The following is a 21,524-nucleotide window of genomic DNA, read 5'->3' as shown; positions in this document are numbered from 1 at the left end:
TCATAAGTATTAGGAGGGCAAAGCACCTACCAGAATAATTCTGGTATTCATTATCAGTCGTGTGAGGTTAGACGATCGGTTTCACGTCACGTGAGAGTCTCACGGTGAGACGTCTCACCTCACACGACTCACAGGATAAGCCTGTTTGAAGTCGAACTTCAGCAAGGGCCTCAAGCAGGCCTTGTTGAGTCTTCGTAACCCAATAATAACGGCCAAGAACCATGACTTATGGCAATTGCAGTAGGAACACAGGCCGTGAGACTGATGGAATAGATAGGCGGTTACCCAGTCGGAGGCCTACGCTTTCGCAGGTAGCCTGCAGAATCAGAAGAATGCAGAAGAGGTACATTCCGCATTGAAGGAAGGAAGGAGTTGCGACCATTTGTAGGTCCTCAGCCACCACAGGTTTGGGCGGGTTAGAGAGACGGCGTCCTAACAAGTGGACAGGAGGAAAAATAATGAGAAGGGTGACGCATCCGTCATCAGGACTGACAAGTCCAAGTGCTCGAAAGTCTTACAGGCAATGAGGAGCGATGCCAAGCTCGTAGATCTTGGAGTCGACGTACTCGCACAGGCGTAATGATCCTCGAGCTCAAGCGTGAAAAAACCTGCAAGGGTGCTGTCTCCAAGTTTCTGGTGGAAGATGAGGCTTGATGAGGGTGTCGATGTCTCTAAAGGTTAAAAACCTTAACGAGATCATCAACACGGTAGAGATTGCACTGCGGCAACAGTGCAAGGTGTAGATGGCCACCATAGCCGTTCGTCTACGGAAAATGCGCGGAACATAGAAGGTGGCCTTGGTTTAGCTACCTGTGGTGGAGAATCCGATAATATAAGGAAACTCAAGGTTGGCTGGTCGGTACGTCCGCTGGACGTACACGAGCCATCAGAGGTTTGATTCAAGTGAGTGTCTTGAACCGAGACACAAGTCGCGAGACTGAAAGGCCCTGACAGAATCAAGCTTCGTAGGTAATGTAGAGGTGAAGGCTACACAAACTCTCCCAAGTGCTTGATTTGCTCCGGGAAATCCGTAAACGGGAAGCACCTGACTGGAGACCAAGGTGTCAGCCTTCTAAAGAGCCACAGCTGACAACTCACAGTGCAGGTAGCGCAGCCGAATCTGAGCCACTGTGATACTGCTCAGAAACTGTTGTATCAGGCAGTTGCTGAGAGGGATACGGATATCGCTATCATTTCGGATCCATCTGAGTACCCGTCGGTAACGACAACTGATTCTCGGATGATTCCAAAATGGCGGCGTCCAGGAATTGGTGTCCACCCACATCCTACTAGTGGAGCGGACCTGGTGTGATGCTTAAACCATCTGACTATCACGCCGAGGAACTGGGATCGAATCCCATTCCCGACAAACTTACACAATGTGAGTTCTTCCTTCGAAAGGGAAGTAAAGCGTGTGACCCGAGGTGAACTAGCCTAGGGCTAAAAATTTTGTTAATACAGATAAAAAAAGAGCGAAGGCCGGTGGTAATAGCGGGTACCTGGGCCCTGGAATGGGGAAGCCGATTCACGAACCAGCGGAGTCAGATCCTGCTAGAAGCACTGGCTATGCTTAATGTCGATCTGGCTAATGTTAGTACCAAAATTACCTTTAGCTGGAGCGGAGCGGAGTCAATCATCGTCCTTACTTTTTGTAGTCCTGGGCTAAGTAGTTAGAACTGAAGGTCGATGATGCCAACACTCATAGCGACCTCGTGGCAGTTCGCTACAGTATCGACTTTAATAAAAGCAGGCAGCGGACAGAGGCAGAGTCGACTAGGTCAAGCCTTCGTAGGTGGAAGATATCATAGATACTTAAACGACGAGGTATTTAGGAAGGCGCTCTGCCGTGAGCGGAACTTACTCAGTCTAAGCGGTGACAAGTTGGTAACGGCGCTCTCGCGTGTATGTGATGTCACCACACCATGCCTAGGCAAGTCCACTCTTGGGATGAGGGGCCACCGGCGTACTGATGGACTCAAGTTATTGCGAACCTTCGGGCTAGGCGACGGATGCAGCGAGAACGTACTGACGAGGAGCGAAATGAGCGACGGGTGGCATTCGTGGCTACCAAAGTCAGTCAAGACCGACATAAAGACAAGCAAAAGGGCCTGCCTGTCAGTGTCAATGTGAAACCGTGGGATAATGTCTACAGAAGCGTGATGGCCAAGACAAGAGGTGTTATGACTCCTACCGAGTAGTTTCCAGAGATGCTGGGTAGGATCATCGAGGGGCTCTTTCCGCGTCATTATTTAAGTCTTTGGCCTCCTTTCGTAGGACTGCTGGTGACTGCAACTTGCACGGAATTGCAAAATCCTTTATCTTAGGTATAGTGCCAGGTCGAGACGGTGTTCCGAACCTGGCCCTAAACGTACCTATTGTAGAGGATCCTTGGATGTTCCGATCTGCTATGTAGAAATGCCTCGATGAGGAAGTCTTCCTAGAAGTTGAGAAGCGTCAGAGCCGGGTCCTTTTGTCAAAAGCGGTGAAACCACCCGAAGACCCATTGATATGTAGACCAATACACTTGCTCGACACGACGGGGAAGGTGTTTGAGAGGATCATTCTTAACAGACTGTTGAGCCACACCGAGAACATAGACATGGTCTCTCGAAAAACCAGTTTGGCTTCCGGAAAGGGGAGGTCGACCGTAGACGCTATCTTGTCGGTTACAAAGACCGGTTACAAATTCGCTACTGAGCAGTAGTAATCCTTAATGTAAGGAACGTGTTCAAAAGTGCCAGTTGGGAAGTCATGCGATGCGCTCCTACATCTTGGAATACCCGGCTACTTGTGCAAGATTCTTGGAAGCGACTTCCAGAATCTAGCACTAGTACAGTCAACTTTCGTTCGTTGCACTCTGTACACAGTCGTGCTTAGAGTTCTTCACCGATAGTTGGATGTCGATCTGTCGCCACTGACATAGGGAACAGATGTTGTTGTAAGCCGCTATTTCGTAAAGTGACAATCGAGCGTACCGAGTTAAATCTGTTGTTGAGAACTCAGTAAAAATATGAAAAATATCCTAGGGTAAGAAATCTAACTTTGAACTAGTCGAATTGTAATCTTTATTTGAACCATTTCGAAATTTATTAAAACGACGTACTTTTTAGGCAAATATTGTTCCGAAAAAGATGTTAAACAGCTTTCCGTAATATAACCTGATAACATGGACTTCAAAAGCATTGAAAATAGCGTTTTTGTCATGGAAAACAGGCAATTGAAAAATCACTGTGATTTCACCCATTTCCCCCCAGAGAAAGCACATTTTCGGTGCACTCGTACAGCTCATGCATTGTATCACACGCAATATGTGAACACGTCAAATGAAAGCTTATTTATCGTAGAATCAATCAACCGAATAATATTCCGCATTATTTGTCATAAAATTATCAAATTTAAGTAATTCTTACTTGGAGAATGTTATCTTAAGTTGAACCATTTGTAATCTAAATTTGAACTAGTAAACGGGGGCGAGCTTCCAGTATTGGCCAACAGACTGCGCTAGTGGTTGTTTTGTTTACTCTTGGGGGATGAAAAATTCCAAATTTTGTTTCCAAGTTCCTGAAGAGTTTAAAACATTCTTAGTTGAAATTCCACTGCCTAATGAAAAATAGTTATGGGAATTAGTAGATCCATATGTTTTTCTATTGTTCAGCACGAAATTGGCTGTTGTGGGAGATGCTCGAGCTGCTGCCGCCAGTAGTTCAAATTAAAATTAAAATTGGTTCAAATTATGATTACGATGGTTCAAATTAAGATTAAAACCATTGTTGACGAATAATCGAATTTTTCAATGAAATTCGGTGCAAATACAAACTTTTTACCACTTAACAGAAAGCTTCACAGGGAAAAATTTCTACTCAGTGGCTGAGTTGATCTTACTCAGAAATCGAAAAATCCTTTGTTTTCTTACTCAGTTTCCGTTAAAAGTGGGACAACCCATTGCCAATGGGTTGTCCCACTTTTAGCCGAAACTGAGTAAGAAAACAAAGGATTTTTCGATTTCTGAGTAAGGCCCACTCAGTCATTGAGTAGAAATTTTTCTCGGTGTTGTACCCGTGCCTTTCATCACAGAGAACAGACGTCTATCTTCGCTGTCTGCCTTGTGTAAAACTTTGTAACGGTCATTTCGGAGTATGTGGTTATGCTCCCGTTGTGTGGCGCTAGCGTCCCATCACTTACATTGTTGTGTTGTCATTTTAGTTTCCAGTGCTCGTCGTTTTTTATCGTTTGGCGCTCGTGTCGCTTTGTGGGCTAGTGTATTTCAACGATGAACACTGCCATCGTGGGATCAAATCGACTTTATAAGTGGGGCAGCCTACGTTGATGGCGTTGAGGTATACATAAATCCTTTACACACGATTTCGACGTATTTTTGTTCGAGCTTAAATGTCTGTTCTCTGTGCTTTCATTTACATAAAATTTTGTCGTAGCAAATTATTTCCAATCAATCTTAGTGTGCACATGGGTTTATGATCATTTTATTTTTTTTTTGCTTCACATTTACCTATTCAGTTATTAATTAGGTATGTTATCACTAATTGATGATGATTTTCTCCTCACTCCCCTTCCAGACAAGATTCTTTCTTGTAATGATGCGCCTCAACCTGAAGTTTCTGCTGATATGCCTGTGCTTCGCCGTATTCCTGATCACGTTCACTCTGTGGACCAACTGCGGCGGCGATCTGCCATTTGCCCGCGGTTTCGTCCCAAAGTGGAACCACCGATACGATAGTGGTATGTAAATAAGATGCTCGCATCATTGGCTCAGGCGTCTTGAAAACATAACGGAGCCGAAAAGCATTAACACGGTATTCTCATTCGTTCATTTTTCACGTTTTCTGCTATCGTGTAGACAATCAACTGGAACTGACGGAGGAAATCGACTGCGTCATCAACCAGGAGTATACGATCGGGTGTCGGCGCGAAGGGGACGAAATATATCTGCCGTTTTCGTTCCTGAACAAGTATTTTGAGGTGTACGGATCGCTCAACACGGTAGATGGCGCCAAGCGTTTCGACTGGTCCCACAGCTACGGCAAGGTGAACAATCCGAAAGGGGTTTACGATCCAAAGGGTATTTTCATGTATTTCGAGAATTACAACGTGGAGATGCGGGATCGGGTCAAGTGTATCAGTGCGATCGAGGGGGTTCCCATATCGACCCAGTGGGAAAGTCAGGGCTATTACTACGCAACGCAGATCGCCCAGTTTGGGCTGTCGCATTACAGTAAGAATTTGACAGAACCGGAACCGAGGCGAAAGGTGGTTGAGGATGGAGAAAGGGAACTGGCCGAGTGGAGAGTTCCGAAGAACAGTTCTTTGAGTCGATCTTACCTGAAGGACAAGGATACGACGGTGGTGCACTTCTCGACTGGAAAGCACTTCGATAGCGCCATAGCACTTCCGATGGATCACGTGCTGGATCTGGTGCTTAGTGTGAACCTACTGCTGCGGCCAAATTCTAGTTTTATGGTTACGCTGCAGAATCGAGAGACGCAGAAACTGTACAATGTGATCTACATACTGGCGGACTTGATGATGAGCGTCCAGGACGATAACATCTACTACGGCATCGGTGTGAATAGTACTTCAAGCTGGAAAAGACTGACGCGGGATTTGTTTGTGGATTTGCAGAAAGGTCTCCCGCAGTATATCAACACGGAGAAACGGCGGAAGATGCGCCGAACTGAGTTGAAGGTGGTGGAGATTTCATTTCTAGGTAAGATAGCACGTCCTTGTTAATACTCATTCATAGTGATACTTATGATTTCGCTTTCCAGGAAATGGGAGTTTCGACAATCTGACGTTGTCGACCAGTGAACATATCAGTCATTTTTACGACGCAGCAGAGTGGATGATTCGACACCAGGATCAAAGTACGGGAGGATGGCCCATTCCGGTACGGCGGAAGTTGGGAGTGGGTTTCGGCGAGCTATCGCGAGGATGGTACTCGGCGATGTCCCAAGGGCATGCAATATCGCTACTAGCGAGGGCGTATCACCACTCTAAAGGTGACAAGCGGTACCTGAAGGCCGCCCTGGATGGACTGAAACTGTTTCGGATACCATCCTACCAGGGTGGCGTTCTGGCCACCTTCCTGGGGAAATACGCCTGGTACGAGGAGTACCCCACGAAACCGCCCTCATTTGTGTTGAACGGGTTCATCTACTCGCTGCTGGGGTTGTACGATCTGAACTCGACTGCTCCGGCAAATCATTCCAACGAGGCGGCGTCGCTGTTCGAACAGGGTATGCTTTCGCTGAAGAAAATGCTGCTGCTGTTCGATACCGGGTCCGGAACGAGTTATGACCTGAGGCACTTTACTTTGGGTAAGTATGGTGAATTGTCGAAGTTTATTGCTCTCACGGTTGTAGGTTTGATCATTAAGATAAAAAAGGTACAGCCCAAGTGGCTTTAGTCCGAGCACCTTACTTCCGCAGGGAGAATTTCTATCCAGGAAATTTTGTGAATCCGGTGTTTGCTATTTTCAGTAAAAAATAAGTAATGACAAACTCGCGTATCATGCCTCGAGTATGTATGCTTGCCAACAACGCAATTGACGGTACACTTGTCTCTGAACTAACTACCAGAGATGTATATGTATATTGCAATTGTCGTATACACGGCTATTTTGTCTGCACGAGGATGGAGACGGACATGTCCGGCTGATCAGGGATGCTGGAAATGTTCAACGAGATATTCCCTCGCTTTACGAACAAGCTTGACTTGAACAAATTGTACACACGACAGCGAGCAATTATATCTTATAATATGCTCACAGCTGCAGAAGTAGAATGCATGAAGCTGGAAGCGCAGAAGCAGAGATGGCATGCTCCTCAGTGCGAAACGTGAGAAGAGAAAACATACACTCTACACACGACTTTCAACGAGAGCGAGGGTGAACTACGCAACCTTTTTCACACACAAACCAGCCGCTCACTCTCTGGCATCCATCGCGGCACCCTCAAAATGAGTGCTCAAACAAATGTTAGAACAAACATGTTTTTTTCAGTTTCTGCGTGCACATTTTGTGCGCGCAGAAAATGTGCACACAAAAATTCGTGTTGAGAGCGCACTCAGTCGTGCTTCCAGTGCAATACTGTGTGTACCACAGGAGTATGGAAGTACTTGCTTGTCTAAGATATCACATAAATAACAGACAAATAGATGTGACACTAACGAAATTTCAATCTTATATTTATATCTCATGATCCTGATTACATAGAAAGTTGGTGTCTTCGGCAAAGTTGTTTGGCTGGTCAAGGACTAACCGATAATAAGACTTAAGATTCAAAATTCCACCGCTAGACGGCGCTAGTGAGCTAACACATTTTGTTTTCCATAAATATCAGGAAAATTTGCAAAAAAATGCAACTAGCGCCGCCTAGCTGCAAAAACTTGAACCAAACGGTAATTATTCTGAAAGCCCTTGATCTACCAAACAATAGTGCCGAAGACACCATCTTTCTACAAAATGAGGGTGCTGAGATATGCGAAATTTAAAATTTGTTTGCTCTCTAGCGCCACCTAGCGGTGGAATTTTGAATCTTAAGTCTTATTATCGGTTAGTCCTTCACCAGCTAAACAACTTTGCCGAAGACACCAACTCTCTAAGTAATCAGGATCATGAGATATATGAGATTGAAATTTCGCTAGTGTCACATCTACTTGTCTGTGATTTATGTGATATCTTAGACAAGCAGATGCAACACTGACAAAATTTCCATCCCATATATCTCAGGATCCGGATTACTTAGAGAGTTGGTTTCTTTGGCAAAGTTGTTCAGCTGGTCAAGGGCTTTCAGAATATGGGCCGCGTGATTCGTGATTTCACCGCTAGGCGGTGCTAGATAGCGTACAAATTTTACATTTCACATATCTCAGCATTCTGATTCTTTAGAAAGATGGTGTCTTCGGCAAAATTGTTTGGTAGATCAAGGGCTTTCAGAATAATTATCGTTTGGTTCGAGTTTCTGTAGCTAGGCGGCGCTAGTTGCAATTTTTTGCAAATTTTCCTGATATATATGTAAAACAAAATTTGTTAGCGCACTAGCACCGCCTGTTGGTGGAATTTGGAATTGAAAAATCCATCAACTGTAAGTCCTTGACCAACTTAAGACGTCTGCTTATCTCTGATATCACAGGATTTGATACCCCTTAGCGGGTTTTGGACTCACTGGCATGCTTTCGGTTCACCAAATGCTCAAGCAACATTGACCCCTTTGAACAGACTGCGTGTGCACTGAGTTCTGTTTTTTCTGCGTGCGCGCAGAAATTGCGCACTGGGATTATGACTTGCGGGCTCTCATTGCTCTCACGCAGCACTCTAATCACCCGCACAAAAACTCTGCGTGAGAGAAATTATGTACATTTTATTGTGCGTTTTTTCTCTTTCTCTTTTGTAAGGTAAATGAAACTGAGAAGTTCAGTGAAAGATGAGCGTATATGGGCACAATTTCTGCGTGACATGCCATCCCTGCGCAGAAGGAATTGGGAGAGAAGAAGACAAGATCGAGCGATACATCGAGAAGGAGTTCTGTTAGGCTGGATGCATCGAACGCAAGTGAGAGCCGTGATTCGACTGAAGCCACTGCTCCAGGACCAACAGCGGATATACAACGACAGCAACTACGAGATGAACTAGCGCTCCACATGGACACAGCAGTCACGCTGTTCCGTGGGACAGACTCCATGTCCATGTAACGAATACCAAACCAGCGAAATTCCTGTTGGTTAACAATTAACAGTAAGCATCCTAAACCATGATATTTTGCCACAGTACTTGTGGGCCGTACTGTGTATTCAGCTGAGGTGACTGTTGTCAAGACGCTGTGATTAGTAATCACTGATTACGGACGCGCCCGCAAGGAGACGGTGATAAGGTCGCACACGCTCCAGCACACAAAAATCCGCGTGGATGCGACGTTTGGAGAACCGGATCGCTACATTGCGGACCAAGATTGGTCAATTATCACAGTAGAGGGAAATGGATCAATGAGTGTAGTTCGTTAAGTTGCTGAAATTGTGAAGCCCGCAGATCTCACAGAAGTCAACATTACGGAGATCCTCGACACTCATGTACAGCGGTTGAGTGCTCTTGCGAAACAATTACAGCGTTACGGCGAATGTTCGAAGCGGAACGAAAAAACCAGAAGTTGAGATGTTCAACATTAACGAAACGGAGTTGTACAATTGCATTCGTAACGGCAAGTCTGATTATGGATAAGGCCTTCCGGAAATTAGCAACGTCACGCGGTTCTGGGCCAATCTATGGGAGAACCTTGTCCAGAACAGCTGCTATGGGATGTGGCTGGCAGAAGAAGAGTGACAGTGTAATGGAGTTGGAGACACGACCGCGGTCCTAGTAACCGCCCAGGATATACATGAGACTACCTGGTATACCAGAAATTGAACTGCACCAGGACCCGATTTCGTGCACAATTTTTGCTGTAAAAACTCACGACGACTCCCGGGCTGATGGCGGAATGCTTCAAGATGGTGCAAGAAGACTCCACGCAGTTACCAGAGTCCATTACCAGGGGTATCACTTAACTTCTGCCGAAGGACCAAAACAAAGCTGATCCAGCAAAGTACAGACCAATAACGTATCTCTCGAGTCTGTACAAATTGCTGTCGTCAGTAACAACGAGGAGGATACAAGCCTACTGCGATGCTAATAACGTGACAACCGAGGAACAGAAAGGGTGTCGCAAGAACACGCAAGGCTGCAAAGATCAGATCATCATAGATGCAGTCATTGTGGGTCAAACCACCGAAAAGCAGATGAACCTGAGCATGGTACTTAAGGCACTGCAGTTGTACAAGGTAGATGGGAACGTCATTAGGCTGATGAAACATGCTATGGAAATGTGGAGCACGTCCCTACAAATTACCGACGGAACAGCTGTGTTACGGTCCAGAACTCTCAGCATCAGGAGGGGGATATTTCAAGGTGATACCTTTAGTCAGCTATGGTTCTGCCTTGCTATGAACCCTCTCAAAAGAGCACTAAACCAATGCAACTATGGTTACCAACTGGAAAGTGGGGAAAGGAGTACAAGAATTACCCACACCTTCTTTATGGACGACCTGAAGCTGTTTGAGGAATCAGTGTGAGAGCAGTTTGTGACGGTATTTAGAAACGACATCCGGATGAAGTTTGGAATTGACAAATGTCGGTCAGTCCATCTTTGCCGGGGTCAAGTAGTGGACGCCAACTGTTTCCGCGTCAACGAACAGGAGGAGATTCGGAATATGGTTGAAGGCGGAGCGTACAAATACCTCGACTTCCTGCAACTGAGAGGTATTCGCCACACAGCGACCAAGAAGGACCTGCAGGATAAGTTCTTGCATCGTGTCAACCAGGGCTGAAAATCGTCGCCGTACGACCAAAAAAGTCGACGACGAGAACGAAAACTAGATCGTCATCGTTGCTCGTTCCGCATCGGATGACTCATTCAAGCCAGCGAATCGTCGTGAAGGGCTTGCGTCGTGACGAAAACAAAATCTTCATTCGCTTTGTTTCGCTCTTCGTCCAAGTGCATCTAGCCGACGGAGTCAATGTTGTCACCAGCAACACAAAAAAAAAGATTTTAATAAAAAAAATAATTGCACCTGGAATCTAACAACGAACCTCTAGATTGCCAATCCAGCACTCTTACCAACTGAGCTAGTGAGGTTTCACATTACCGTAAGTGCCGAAACGCCAATAAAAGCTATTCCCAGTTGGCGTTCGCTTGGCCCGTCGTCGCTTATTTCCAGGGAACAAAGAGGACGATGGAAAAGTTGGTGGGTGACTATTTATGATTGAGCTTCGTCGTGACGCCCGCAGTCGGCGACGAAAAGGCTAATCGTCACCGTTGTTCTTTCGGACGCAGATTGTTTTATTGTTATCTTCACGCAGTGGTGACGAGAAGGACGTTTGTCAACCCTGGTGTCAACTGTGTTCTGAGGAGCTTTCTGTCAGCCGGCAACGAGGTAAAGGCGATCAAGGCGATCAACACGTTTGCTGTGCCCCTGTTGACATACAGCTTTGGGGTTTTGCCAAGATTGTGCACCAACAGCTTGCTTTAAAGCACAATGTGGTCGACAAATTTGTACCCTACTACAAGTACCAGCCGGATCCGGTTTTGGAAAAGAGTTGCAAAAGCTGTACTGGGATCGCGATATTATTACAGACGTCCTCATTCGGCCCGACATTGTAGTTTACGACAAATTTCTCTATGGCGCACATTGACACAGTATTGTGCCACGCACCATTCGCAGTTGCATAAATCTTCCGCATATCGTTCGAATCTATGCTTCGTTTTAGTCATCAAAATATTTTGATGGTTTGTTTTATTACTGCAATGGATTAGTTTCTTTTATATTATTACCGGTTCTATAATATTTTTCTTAAACCTATTCAGCAAAATAACATTTGCTGGAATTCTATTTTCCAGAAACAACAACAATTAAGCTACTTTGTTTCTCAACAACCGATCAATCCTGAGCATAGCTATCCGAACACCCCTATCAAAAAGTTAACCAATCATTAATCCGTAGGAATCGCTCCAAATCTGGCCCGGTGGGACTACCACGCGACACACGTCAACCAGCTACTGCTGCTGGCCACGATCGATCCGGATCCGATCATCTCCCAAACTGCCGAACGGTGGAAAAATTACATGCTCGGCAAGCGAGCGCAGCACAATTAGTGGTTAACCTATAGACAGCCGCATGTAAGCAAACAATAAGAAACAATGGCTCTTCCTCTTCCTCCTAATGCCTTACACAAAATCAAGAAAGAAAGAAAAAATGAAGAATTGCACTCTTTGATACAAAAAAAAAAACAGAAAAGACATGAAACACTCACAAACACTGGAAATCTTTCCGAGCGAAAAAAAAAAACGTTCTTCATTGTTGTGTCCCTTTATAGAGAAAGAGAAAAAAAACATGTATTCAAACCGTGAATTGTTGCACGTAGTAGTGAGATTGTCGGATTTTGTCACGTAAAATGGACCACGGAAGTACAGACCACGTTGGCAGCACTTGAAACAGTGCGGTCAGGAGGCGTGTTGAAATACGATACCTACCAACAAAAGCACACGTCTATTACATAGATACTGGAATAAGACTACCTAAAAAAGTATAGGAACTAGCTTAGAAAGAGGGCACATTAATACACATACACACACACAAACATATAACGCGCGGACATACTCGATACTCATAAGATTCGAGAGGGGGTATGTTAGTAGTTTAGAAAAAAAGAACACTGAAAATGATAGTGATTGTGATCGTTAACTATAAATTAGAAGCATGTAATAGAACAGAAGTAGCAAAGCAACGTAAAGAAGCACGTGATGGCACTGATTTTTTGGTATATAGGGTAACGTGAACTGTAAATATTGTGGAAGCATTGTTTAGTCTGAGAAGTGTTTAGAATGTTGCGTAGCAAATCAACGGCATCGTACAACATTATTTTTTGTGTTTTATATGTTATCCTTTTTTGATTGTCTTCGTAAAAAAAATAACACATCAATTAATTTCTTGTTTTGTTTGTTTCGACACAAAGTTTTCACTCTCGAGTGAGTGAAGAGCATTCGTGAAATATTGGTGCTTGATCGGATGAATTTGGCACTCTCAGTCTTGAAAATCAAACGATTTATTTTATTCTGCCCGACGTTTCGGCCATGGGATGTGGCCTTTTTCAAGGGAAAAATTGGTCTATCGTTTTTGTCCTTTGAAAAAGGCCACATCCCATGGCCGAAACGTCGGGCAGAATAAAATAAATCGTTTGATTTTCAAGACTGAGAGTGCCAAATTCATCCGATCAACATAATTGCAGTCGTTTGCCAAGAACAAAAAAAAAATTGGTGCTTGAGTTTTCGTGAACTACAAGTCTAAACCAACACAAAATAGTGAAATCGTGGACCGGAAAAACAAAGGCTATTGGTTTTTCTGTTGTGCCATTCAATGAACTTACGAACTTTGGTTGTTTGAGAAATAACCATGTAAAAAGAGATGGATTATTGTGTAAGATTGTCAAAAAAAAGTCTGGAAAGAATTATTTTATAGACACTAACTTTCTTGCCTTTTTTGTTGTAAAATTTTTCGTTTCGTTATTTGTTACACTTGTAAATTAGAGACGTAATATTGGCTTCTGTAAATCTATAGCTTGTAAATTACCGGATTTAAATATTCTACCCAATCAGGTTTGCTCGGTTCGGTGGTTAAAATTGTAAAAAGTATTGTTTTGCTAATGTTTAATTTATTGATCTATAGAGCTAGATTTGTTATCGTAAGAATTTTTGTGGAAGTTCACATTCAAAGAGCTTGTAAAATGTAACGTGAGGGAAGATATCTTTCTCATATACTTGATACATATTTTCTATGGCTAGATAGGCGCCCAGGTTGTTCGGTAAAATTTTGAAAAATGGAAGGCTAGAATGCGACGTATTAGATGGAATTTCTGTGGCTGAAAAAATAATTTCTATTGCTGAATAGTTTCCTTAACTTTTCTTAAATAGTAACTCCCCTTCTGGAATTGGCACTATTAAAGCATAAATATACATACGTAACTATTTTTTCAACTATTGCCTAAGGTACTTAATTGGAATATTTCTAGTATGAACATGTTTGCGGTGCCTCAACGGAAATGAATTATTGAAACAGTCTTTATGTATCAACCTCAATTCATACTTCATAGCATTTCCAGGAAGCAGCTTTTCATGGGAGCTGCAAACGAGGGAGTTGACGATGGAAGACTTTCACAGGCTATACAAAATTGAAAAGAAATTTGAATTACATAATAAATAAAAAAAAAAAAATAAAAGAACTTTAGAAGACTGTTGAAAAAATATGATTAAAATTTTGTTTACTAAATTAACATTAGTTAAGTAGTATGATCTATATTTTGCAAACATATACGATGCAATTCATCGTAAATTTCTTCTATTTACGTAGGTTCGGTTTTTGGTGCACATTGTAAAAAGACAATAATCCTCCTTCCCATTTGGAATAACTGAGGTAAAACGCGCTGTTGTAGTCAAGTTATTGATTCATATCCTGTGTAGATGAAACCTTACCAGATTTACTGAATACCAATGTATAAACCCAATTGCTACATACATTTTATATGACTATGATGAACTGTTGTTGGATTTGTTAGATGAGTACCCCTTGCATGGGAAGACGGAATCCTTGCTGAGTTCGAACCCGACAGTTCCCATCAGTAAGCACTTACCGCACTTACAAACTTCTATAGTGAGTGTATCAGTAAGAAGAACTCACACACATACATATATATATATCTAATCAATGATTGTACAAATACCAATAAAATGACAAAAAAGCAACATAGAACCGCGATACAAGTAGATAAATGTAATTGGAGCAAGACATTTTAACACAATTTTTAATCCGAAAAAAAACAAACGGAAACTAGCTACAGCGGAACCAGCACGGAGTAGAGTATTGATGATCGGATTCATCTGTTGAGAAGAGCAGATATATGTTGTACAACGTAGAAAATGTATTATGACAGTTCCTTCTATCTGATACCAATATACAAGGATTTTTCTTTTCCTGCTACCATTTTAATTATTGATTGATAACAACTTTTCCCACTGTAGCAAATCAGTATCCTTTTCCGATAGATTACCTATACTAGTAAAATATTACACACAGTCAAAACCACAGTTCGGTGAAATACTTAGAACCACCTCAAACTAGCTCTAGAACTACTACAACCTTCTTGTTATAGGTATTTAGTTTTGCCGGGTGCATTTCCTCCTCAGAGCGTTTGGTTGACGCTCTTTGACAGTCGAGTCTTGAATTTGATCGGTTTTAGAGTAGGGTATTGCAAGATCGACAAATTTTCATTCGGACAAAAAATACGGAATATATCATAATTAGCAACACTCACATTACACTACCGTACACACACACACGCGCACGGCACAGTGAATCCGAATGTTCAAAATCACTACCAAAAATAAACCACAAAATGTACACCCAAAAGTCAATACAAAAAAGTGAACAAAGTCAAATAAAAACCGATACAAGTGAATTACTATTACTAAACTTTTGTGCCTTTCTTTTACTTTTGCTTGGAAATATCCGAAATTGTATCCTTTATCCTTTCAAATAAACAGATTTATGAGCTGGATTCATGTGACTGTATTTGTAATTGCTTAAATCGCCTGGCCGACGATACCTACCAGCTTTACAGTTTAGTGTTCTATGAGCACTTCCATAACTACCTCTGTCCATTTTACAAATGTATATCGTGTGACAGGTACGAACCATAGTTAAAAATTTTCATTTTCAATGACGTGAACGTGAATTATGAAAATTCTATACTGAGGGATTGAAATAAAATTCATTTTTGTGAATGAATGTTTTCACTTATTCATTTTTCTGTCACTGACAATTTCGTAGCTCCCGATTATACTTCCAATCTAATCAAAACTGGTAATCAGAATACTAACTACTCTACTTGTTCATTAAGTCGAATTGTGCGTCTGTTAACAGAAATTGGATATTTTACGTTGTGCAAGAAAATATTCATGACAGAAAAAAGAGAGGTATTCAGCCGACAATGAATGTGGCCAAACACGAATAAAGAAATTGAGAATGTCAATCTTTACTTTGGATCTTCGATTTTTTTACACTCTAGTACGAATTTTTTTTTCCTGTTCGGGCGAGTCATTGCAACCAGTAGGGGGCTATGGGGCAAGATGGTCACTCTGTGTTTTAAGTATTGATTCACTACACAAAAATATTTCTGCATGGCTTGTGATTATAAGCAATGTTTCATGTTTATAATGTGCGAAAAAGTTACTATTAGTTTAAAAAATCTGCTATAAAATAGTGTTTGAAGCTTGAGTGTTCAAAAACAATGTTTTCTTATAGTATTAGGTCATCTGATTTCAAGGATTAGTAATTGAAATAACATCGTTTTAAAAATTGTTTTTAATTTTTAATGGTGTCTATATGTGACTGTTGCTAAACCTCGACCATAAAATTTCAACATTTTAAATTAATTATGGCATATAAAAATGATAAACGTATCGTAATCATTCGGGGCAAGATGGCCACCTGTGGTAAGGTCGCCATCCAAAAACCAATCTAAAGCAGCCTCAAAACTGTTATTGACGTTTAGAGATACACTGAAGTTTTTTTTTACGACGGTAATGGTACCGTAAAAAAGCGCCTAAATGTATTCTATTCTTATTCCACTAATTCTAATTCGAGCTGGTAGCCTTTGCGCTGCTGTCACTTTTCTACCTGTCAATGGTAGAATGATGAGCACGATGTTGCTGTGTGGCTTTTGTTCAATTTCCAGTCCGATTGGGGATCCATTATGAGTTGCCAATTCGCGACTTCGAAGTTGCTGAATGTGCGTAAAGGTTTACGTGAGAAAAACGAGAGAAATATTTTTTGCTTTTTTTTCACGCACATTCTGACAGTTCGTTACGAGGTTTTTTATTAGTGCGACAAAGAGTTAGAATCTCTTTTAACTTAAAACATCAGTGTACTGCAGAACCACAGAAAATTGCTTTTTATATTAGTTTTTCTTTTATTCTTCAACCACTTAACCTAATTTACAGCTTTTTTGTACACTAGGGCACTGCGTGAGCAATGGATCATTGAAGCCGACTTTTCCGCTACTCACCGCATCAAAAGTTTTTGATTCAAAACAAAAGCGCCGCCGTATATGGACGGTAACACAGTGACAGCAGTCGAGTTACGTCAAACACACAAGGCTACGGTGGCGCTAACTGTTCATTTCATAGCGGCCGTTTTAGTTATTTTAGTGATCCATTCCAATTGGCAACTGCACTTACACTTTTGTACAGCGCCTAAATGTACTCTATTCTTATTGCTGTCACTTTTCTACCTGTCAATGGTAGAATGATGAGCACGATGTTGCTGTGTGGCTTTTGTTCAATTTCCAGTCCGATTGGGGATCCATTATGAGTTGCCAATTCGCGACTTCGAAGTTACTGAATGTGCGTAAAGATTTACGTGAGAAAAAACGAGAGAGAAATATTTTTTTTTGCTTTTTTTACGCACATTCTGACAGTTCGTTACGTGGTTTTTCATTAGTGCGACAAAGAGTTGGAATCTCTTTTAACTTCGTAGTCGCGAATAGCCGATATCAAAGTTTCCGGGTCCGTTAGAGCATATGCTCAGAAGAGGGTCAGGTGTCAGTCGCTCTCGGAAGGAAGAGCAACTGACGAAAAATTGCAAGTGCCGGGGCTGGGATCGAACCCATGACCATCGCCTTATGAAGTAAACGTGTAGCCACTACGCTACGGGCCCCGGCTAATTTCATATTAGTTGAAGCAGTTAAAATTAACTGCGATGGCGATGATACCTCAGAGCAATTTTGAATTTATTTGCTGTGGAACGGTAATTGGTTTCATTGAATATTTTGGCGCAGGGCTGGAAATCGTCGTAAGGGGGTTCATTACAAGACGTTGGATTACAGTTTAATGCCAGGAAAGAGTAGCAATTTATCGTCTTGCCCCGATGGGGTGGTCATCTTGACCCATTTGGAAAAAAATCAATGTCGAAAGTAGCATTTTTCAGATGAATTTATTTTGCATTCGTAGTGCAAAACAAAATGCTTTTTTGTGTTAAGAAGTTAGAAAAGATATGAAACAAAGGGGATGAGTGTTAAATAGCCATATCCTAATGAAAGTATATGCTCCCAAGGGGCCTCCCAAGCTTGGGGTGGTCATCTTGCCCTACAGCTCCCTACCTGTATTCTTAGTTCCATACCTGTATTCTTAGTTCTTGTTTGTTACCTCAGAGGTTCAAGAAGTCGAATCGGCTTTGTACCATATGAATTTATTTATTCATTTTATCTCAATTAACGAGATTTTTAGCCCTTGGCTAGTTCATCTCGGGACCCATGCTTTACTTACCTTCCGAAGGAAGAACTCACATTTTTTGTTTTGTAAGTTTGTCGGGAGTCCTCGGCGTGATAGTCAAGTGTTCTAACCATCACACCAGGTCCGCTCCTACCATATGAATCTTTATTACCAAAACACATCACTGCAGCGTGACAAACCGGATATCACTAGTGTGGGGATTGGGAACCACTGGAGTAGAATATCCCATTCTTTTACCTGAAGTACCGAAACATGCACCTTTTTTTTATAGAATGAGAAAATCTGCAACAGATACCCAAGAGGTGGTTCCTCGGGTGATGTGGGGATCGACCCACTAAAAACTCATTCTCTCTTTTTCTTACCTTCGCGGTACGCCCGTTAGGGATGACTTCGAGAAGGGGGTACACTCTAATAGTAAGCGTTCCACCAGCTACCGCCTTAAGTTGTTCACTCTCCCCTGGAGACTCGGGTCCTGGCTAGTACTTAGACTACCCGTTGAACTCAAGGTCCTGGATGGGGAAGGGGGGCCATCTCAACTAGCTGTTGTTCGGCTCGCCATTTACTCTGTAGTTCAAGTATGATTCGGGAAACCGTGGAAGTAACGGAGTCCCACTTGTCCGCCCCCATACACATCCTTTCAACAATGTGGTCAGGCGTGATATCTCTACCGCATACCTCCTGCATACTCGACCTTTGCTCCACGAAACGTGGACATGCAAAGAGCACATGCTCCGCGGTCTCGTCGCAGTCTGCACACTCCGGACATGCGGGGGAGCCTGCGTGTCCGAATCTGTGCAGATACCACCTAAAGCACCCATGGCTTGACAGAAATTGAGTCAAGTGAAAATTCACCTCGCCATGGGACCTGCTCGTCCACTTGGACACGCTCGGTATGAGCCTGTGTGTCCATCTACCCTTGCTGGAGGAATCCCATTCGCTCTGCCATTTCAGCATAGACGAGGTTCTGGCGATACACCTCGCGCCTCTTATGCCGCGTCGCTCGAAGCATTCTTCATCCTCTGCCACCACTAAAGCTATGGTCATCATGCCCGCTAGCACACATACCGCGTCCTTTGAGACCGTGCGGTATGCGCTCACCACCTTAACGCACATCTGCCTGTGGGTACTCTCAAGTCGCTTCACGTTTCGGTTAACCACTAGCGCCTTCGACCATGCAGCGGCGCCATACCGTAGTATGGAGACCGCTACTGCCGCGAGCAGCTTACGCTTACTCGAGACTATTGCCGAGCTGTTTGACATTATCTCTGACAATGCCATTATCGCCATGCTTGCCCTTTTGCAGGCATATTCTACGTGGCTTCCGAATTTCAGCTTATCGTCGATCATGACCCCCAATTGCTTCAGTGAGCGCTTAGAGTTGATCGTGCATCCACCTGTGGTGATCTCTGCCTGCTGTTCAGACTTGCGGTTGTTTGCCACCACCATCTCCGTTTTGTGGTGCGCGAGTGCCAAATGTCTCGACCTCATCCAATCCGAAAAGTAAGGATAAACTTTATTGTTATTTTTCCAATACATGTAAAGGAATAATATCAATAATGAAATCTCAATACTTTGCCTCACTTTGCCTAGGGTATAACTTTTTTCACAGCTGTCGGATCACTTCGCGGTCTTCGACAAACTTGTTTGGCATATAGTCACCTACAATAATACCAAATGGTTTGATTATTGAACGCTTACAGCGCCACCTAGCGGCAAAATTCGAAAAATTAAAATTTCTGCATACATTTGGCCAAGTTTTCCCATACAAACTTCAAGCGTTTTGAGCGCCCCCTTAGGCTCAACCGATTTTGCTCAAATTTTGAACGTAGCTTCTGGGAGTCCAAAACAACTGATTGAGGAGGTAAGACTTGGCATTTTTCGAAATTTTTGTTTTTCATATAAGTGTGGGCCACCCTAATCTGCATGTTTGGACGCTATGCCCCGGAAAAATGCGCCATAAAGTCCTGGGACATTATGGCCTCGGACGTTATGACACTGCGCCGCTGAACAGGCTGAATAAATTATCTACCAGACTACTCAAGAGTATGTGATCAAGCTGATTACGACGAATTATCAGAAAGCTGATGGTCGGATTTCAAGTAGACGATACTTGGCAGTGAAGTTTACGGATGAAAGGGCTACGAAGCAGTATAAACCGCTGATTCCTGAGATTGGAAGCCGGGTATGAAGCTTACGGCGGACGTTGTGAAGGAAAATATCTTGCAGGACGTGAAGGTCGACAAGGTCTGCAAGTCAAGCGATGGGTCGATCTACAGCAGTTCGAACCAACAACTAAAATCTGCGGGTAAGTCAGCGGTGGTGTAACTTCCGGTGCGAGTAATCGGGACACTACGATACACAGTGCCAGAAGAAACCAAAGCATAGCATGAATACTTGCACAAATCTTGGGTGAAGTTGCAAAGTTGGATATATCCATTGACATTGCTGATGTCGCTACTATCTATAATGTCATAGACCCACTCAGCTTCACACACCTGGCCAAGTCCTTGCAAGCTTTTTTATTTTAACAATCCATTCATCAACTTAGAAAGAGCCCAGAACTGAAGCAGCTTCCAATAGATGAACGGATGTTGAAAATTTATATGTAATTATGTACAAAGAATGTAATCAGAAAGATCTCACCCAGATCCATCGTAGCGTAGTCCACTGACTCTGGCGAGGCTGACGAGAGTAGCGCATTTATTGCAGACTACACAGTGCCAGAAGAAACCAAGCGAAAAAAAGCACGAACGAGATGGCCGCAGGGAACAATGCGGCCATGCTGCATTTTTCGCAGCGTTCAACGTAGTGCAGTCAGGAAACGACAATGAGGTCTGGGTTTTCGATTACGGTACAACAACGCATCTGTGCCGGTACAGAACGCATCAACAGAATCAGGACAGGCAACGGGAAAGAGTATGTCAATCGTAATATACGACGATTCTTAAGGCAAGCAGGAATCCACCGCAATGGCTCCGCATAATCCGGAACAAAACGGACTGGCAGAGCGGATGAAAAAGACGTTGGTGTATCGCGCCGAAATCATGCGAAAATCACGTGCGTCTAGTACCGTATTGAAAACGGAACAATCCTGATTGTGGCTGGCCGTGTATGTTGACGACCTTCTTATATTTGCGAACAGCCAGTATTAGATCAACGAATCGAAGAAGCAACTCGTAGAGAAGTTTGTGAAGAAGGATCTCAGATTGGCCAACAAAGTCCTTCGAATCCGAAAACCGCGTCAGAAGGATAACGTTTGCTTGAAGCAGAAACACTATGTTCAGCAGTTGCTAGAAAATTTCGGCGTGAAAACTGTATTCCAGTAGTGACCACGGTGGAGTCCAATCAAAGGTTGACGAAGCAGATGAGTTCTAGTATCGCTGAAGAACGAAGGCAGATGCAGAATGTCCTGTTCCGTGAGCTGGTAGAAGGTCTCCAGTTCCTGCCGCAAGGCACGCATTTGTGTCGCCGTAAATCAAGTTAGCCAGTTCTGCAGCGACCCGGGAAAAGCGTATTGCAGAGCCGCAAAGCATAATTGCGGTACCTAAAAGGGACGGAGATCTCCAGCAAGCAAGCAGATGCACATTTCCTCGGATTCAATGATGCGGACTGAATCATAGATGTTGAGAAGCGACG

General features: G+C 43.1%; 1 protein-coding gene across 1 annotated transcript in view; it reads left to right on the top strand.

The window, feature by feature from the left end:
• Positions 1 to 15,069, top strand: part of LOC109397352 (D-glucuronyl C5-epimerase B) — a 38,439-nt gene extending 23,370 nt beyond the window's left edge. The window contains exons 2-5 of the mRNA XM_019669678.3: positions 4,575 to 4,737; positions 4,856 to 5,722; positions 5,784 to 6,332; positions 11,548 to 15,069. Of these exons, the coding sequence (XP_019525223.3) occupies positions 4,575 to 4,737; positions 4,856 to 5,722; positions 5,784 to 6,332; positions 11,548 to 11,699 (1,731 nt within the window). The 3' untranslated portion in view covers positions 11,700 to 15,069. The remainder of the gene's footprint in view (positions 1 to 4,574; positions 4,738 to 4,855; positions 5,723 to 5,783; positions 6,333 to 11,547) is intronic.
• The last annotated feature ends 6,455 nt before the right edge of the window (positions 15,070 to 21,524 follow it).

This window comes from Aedes albopictus, chromosome 2 (genome assembly GCF_035046485.1).
Source record: "Aedes albopictus strain Foshan chromosome 2, AalbF5, whole genome shotgun sequence".
Classification (NCBI taxonomy): Eukaryota; Metazoa; Arthropoda; class Insecta; order Diptera; family Culicidae; genus Aedes; species Aedes albopictus.
Note: the sequence above shows the minus strand (reverse complement) of the source record. Positions and strands in the feature narration are given on the sequence as shown.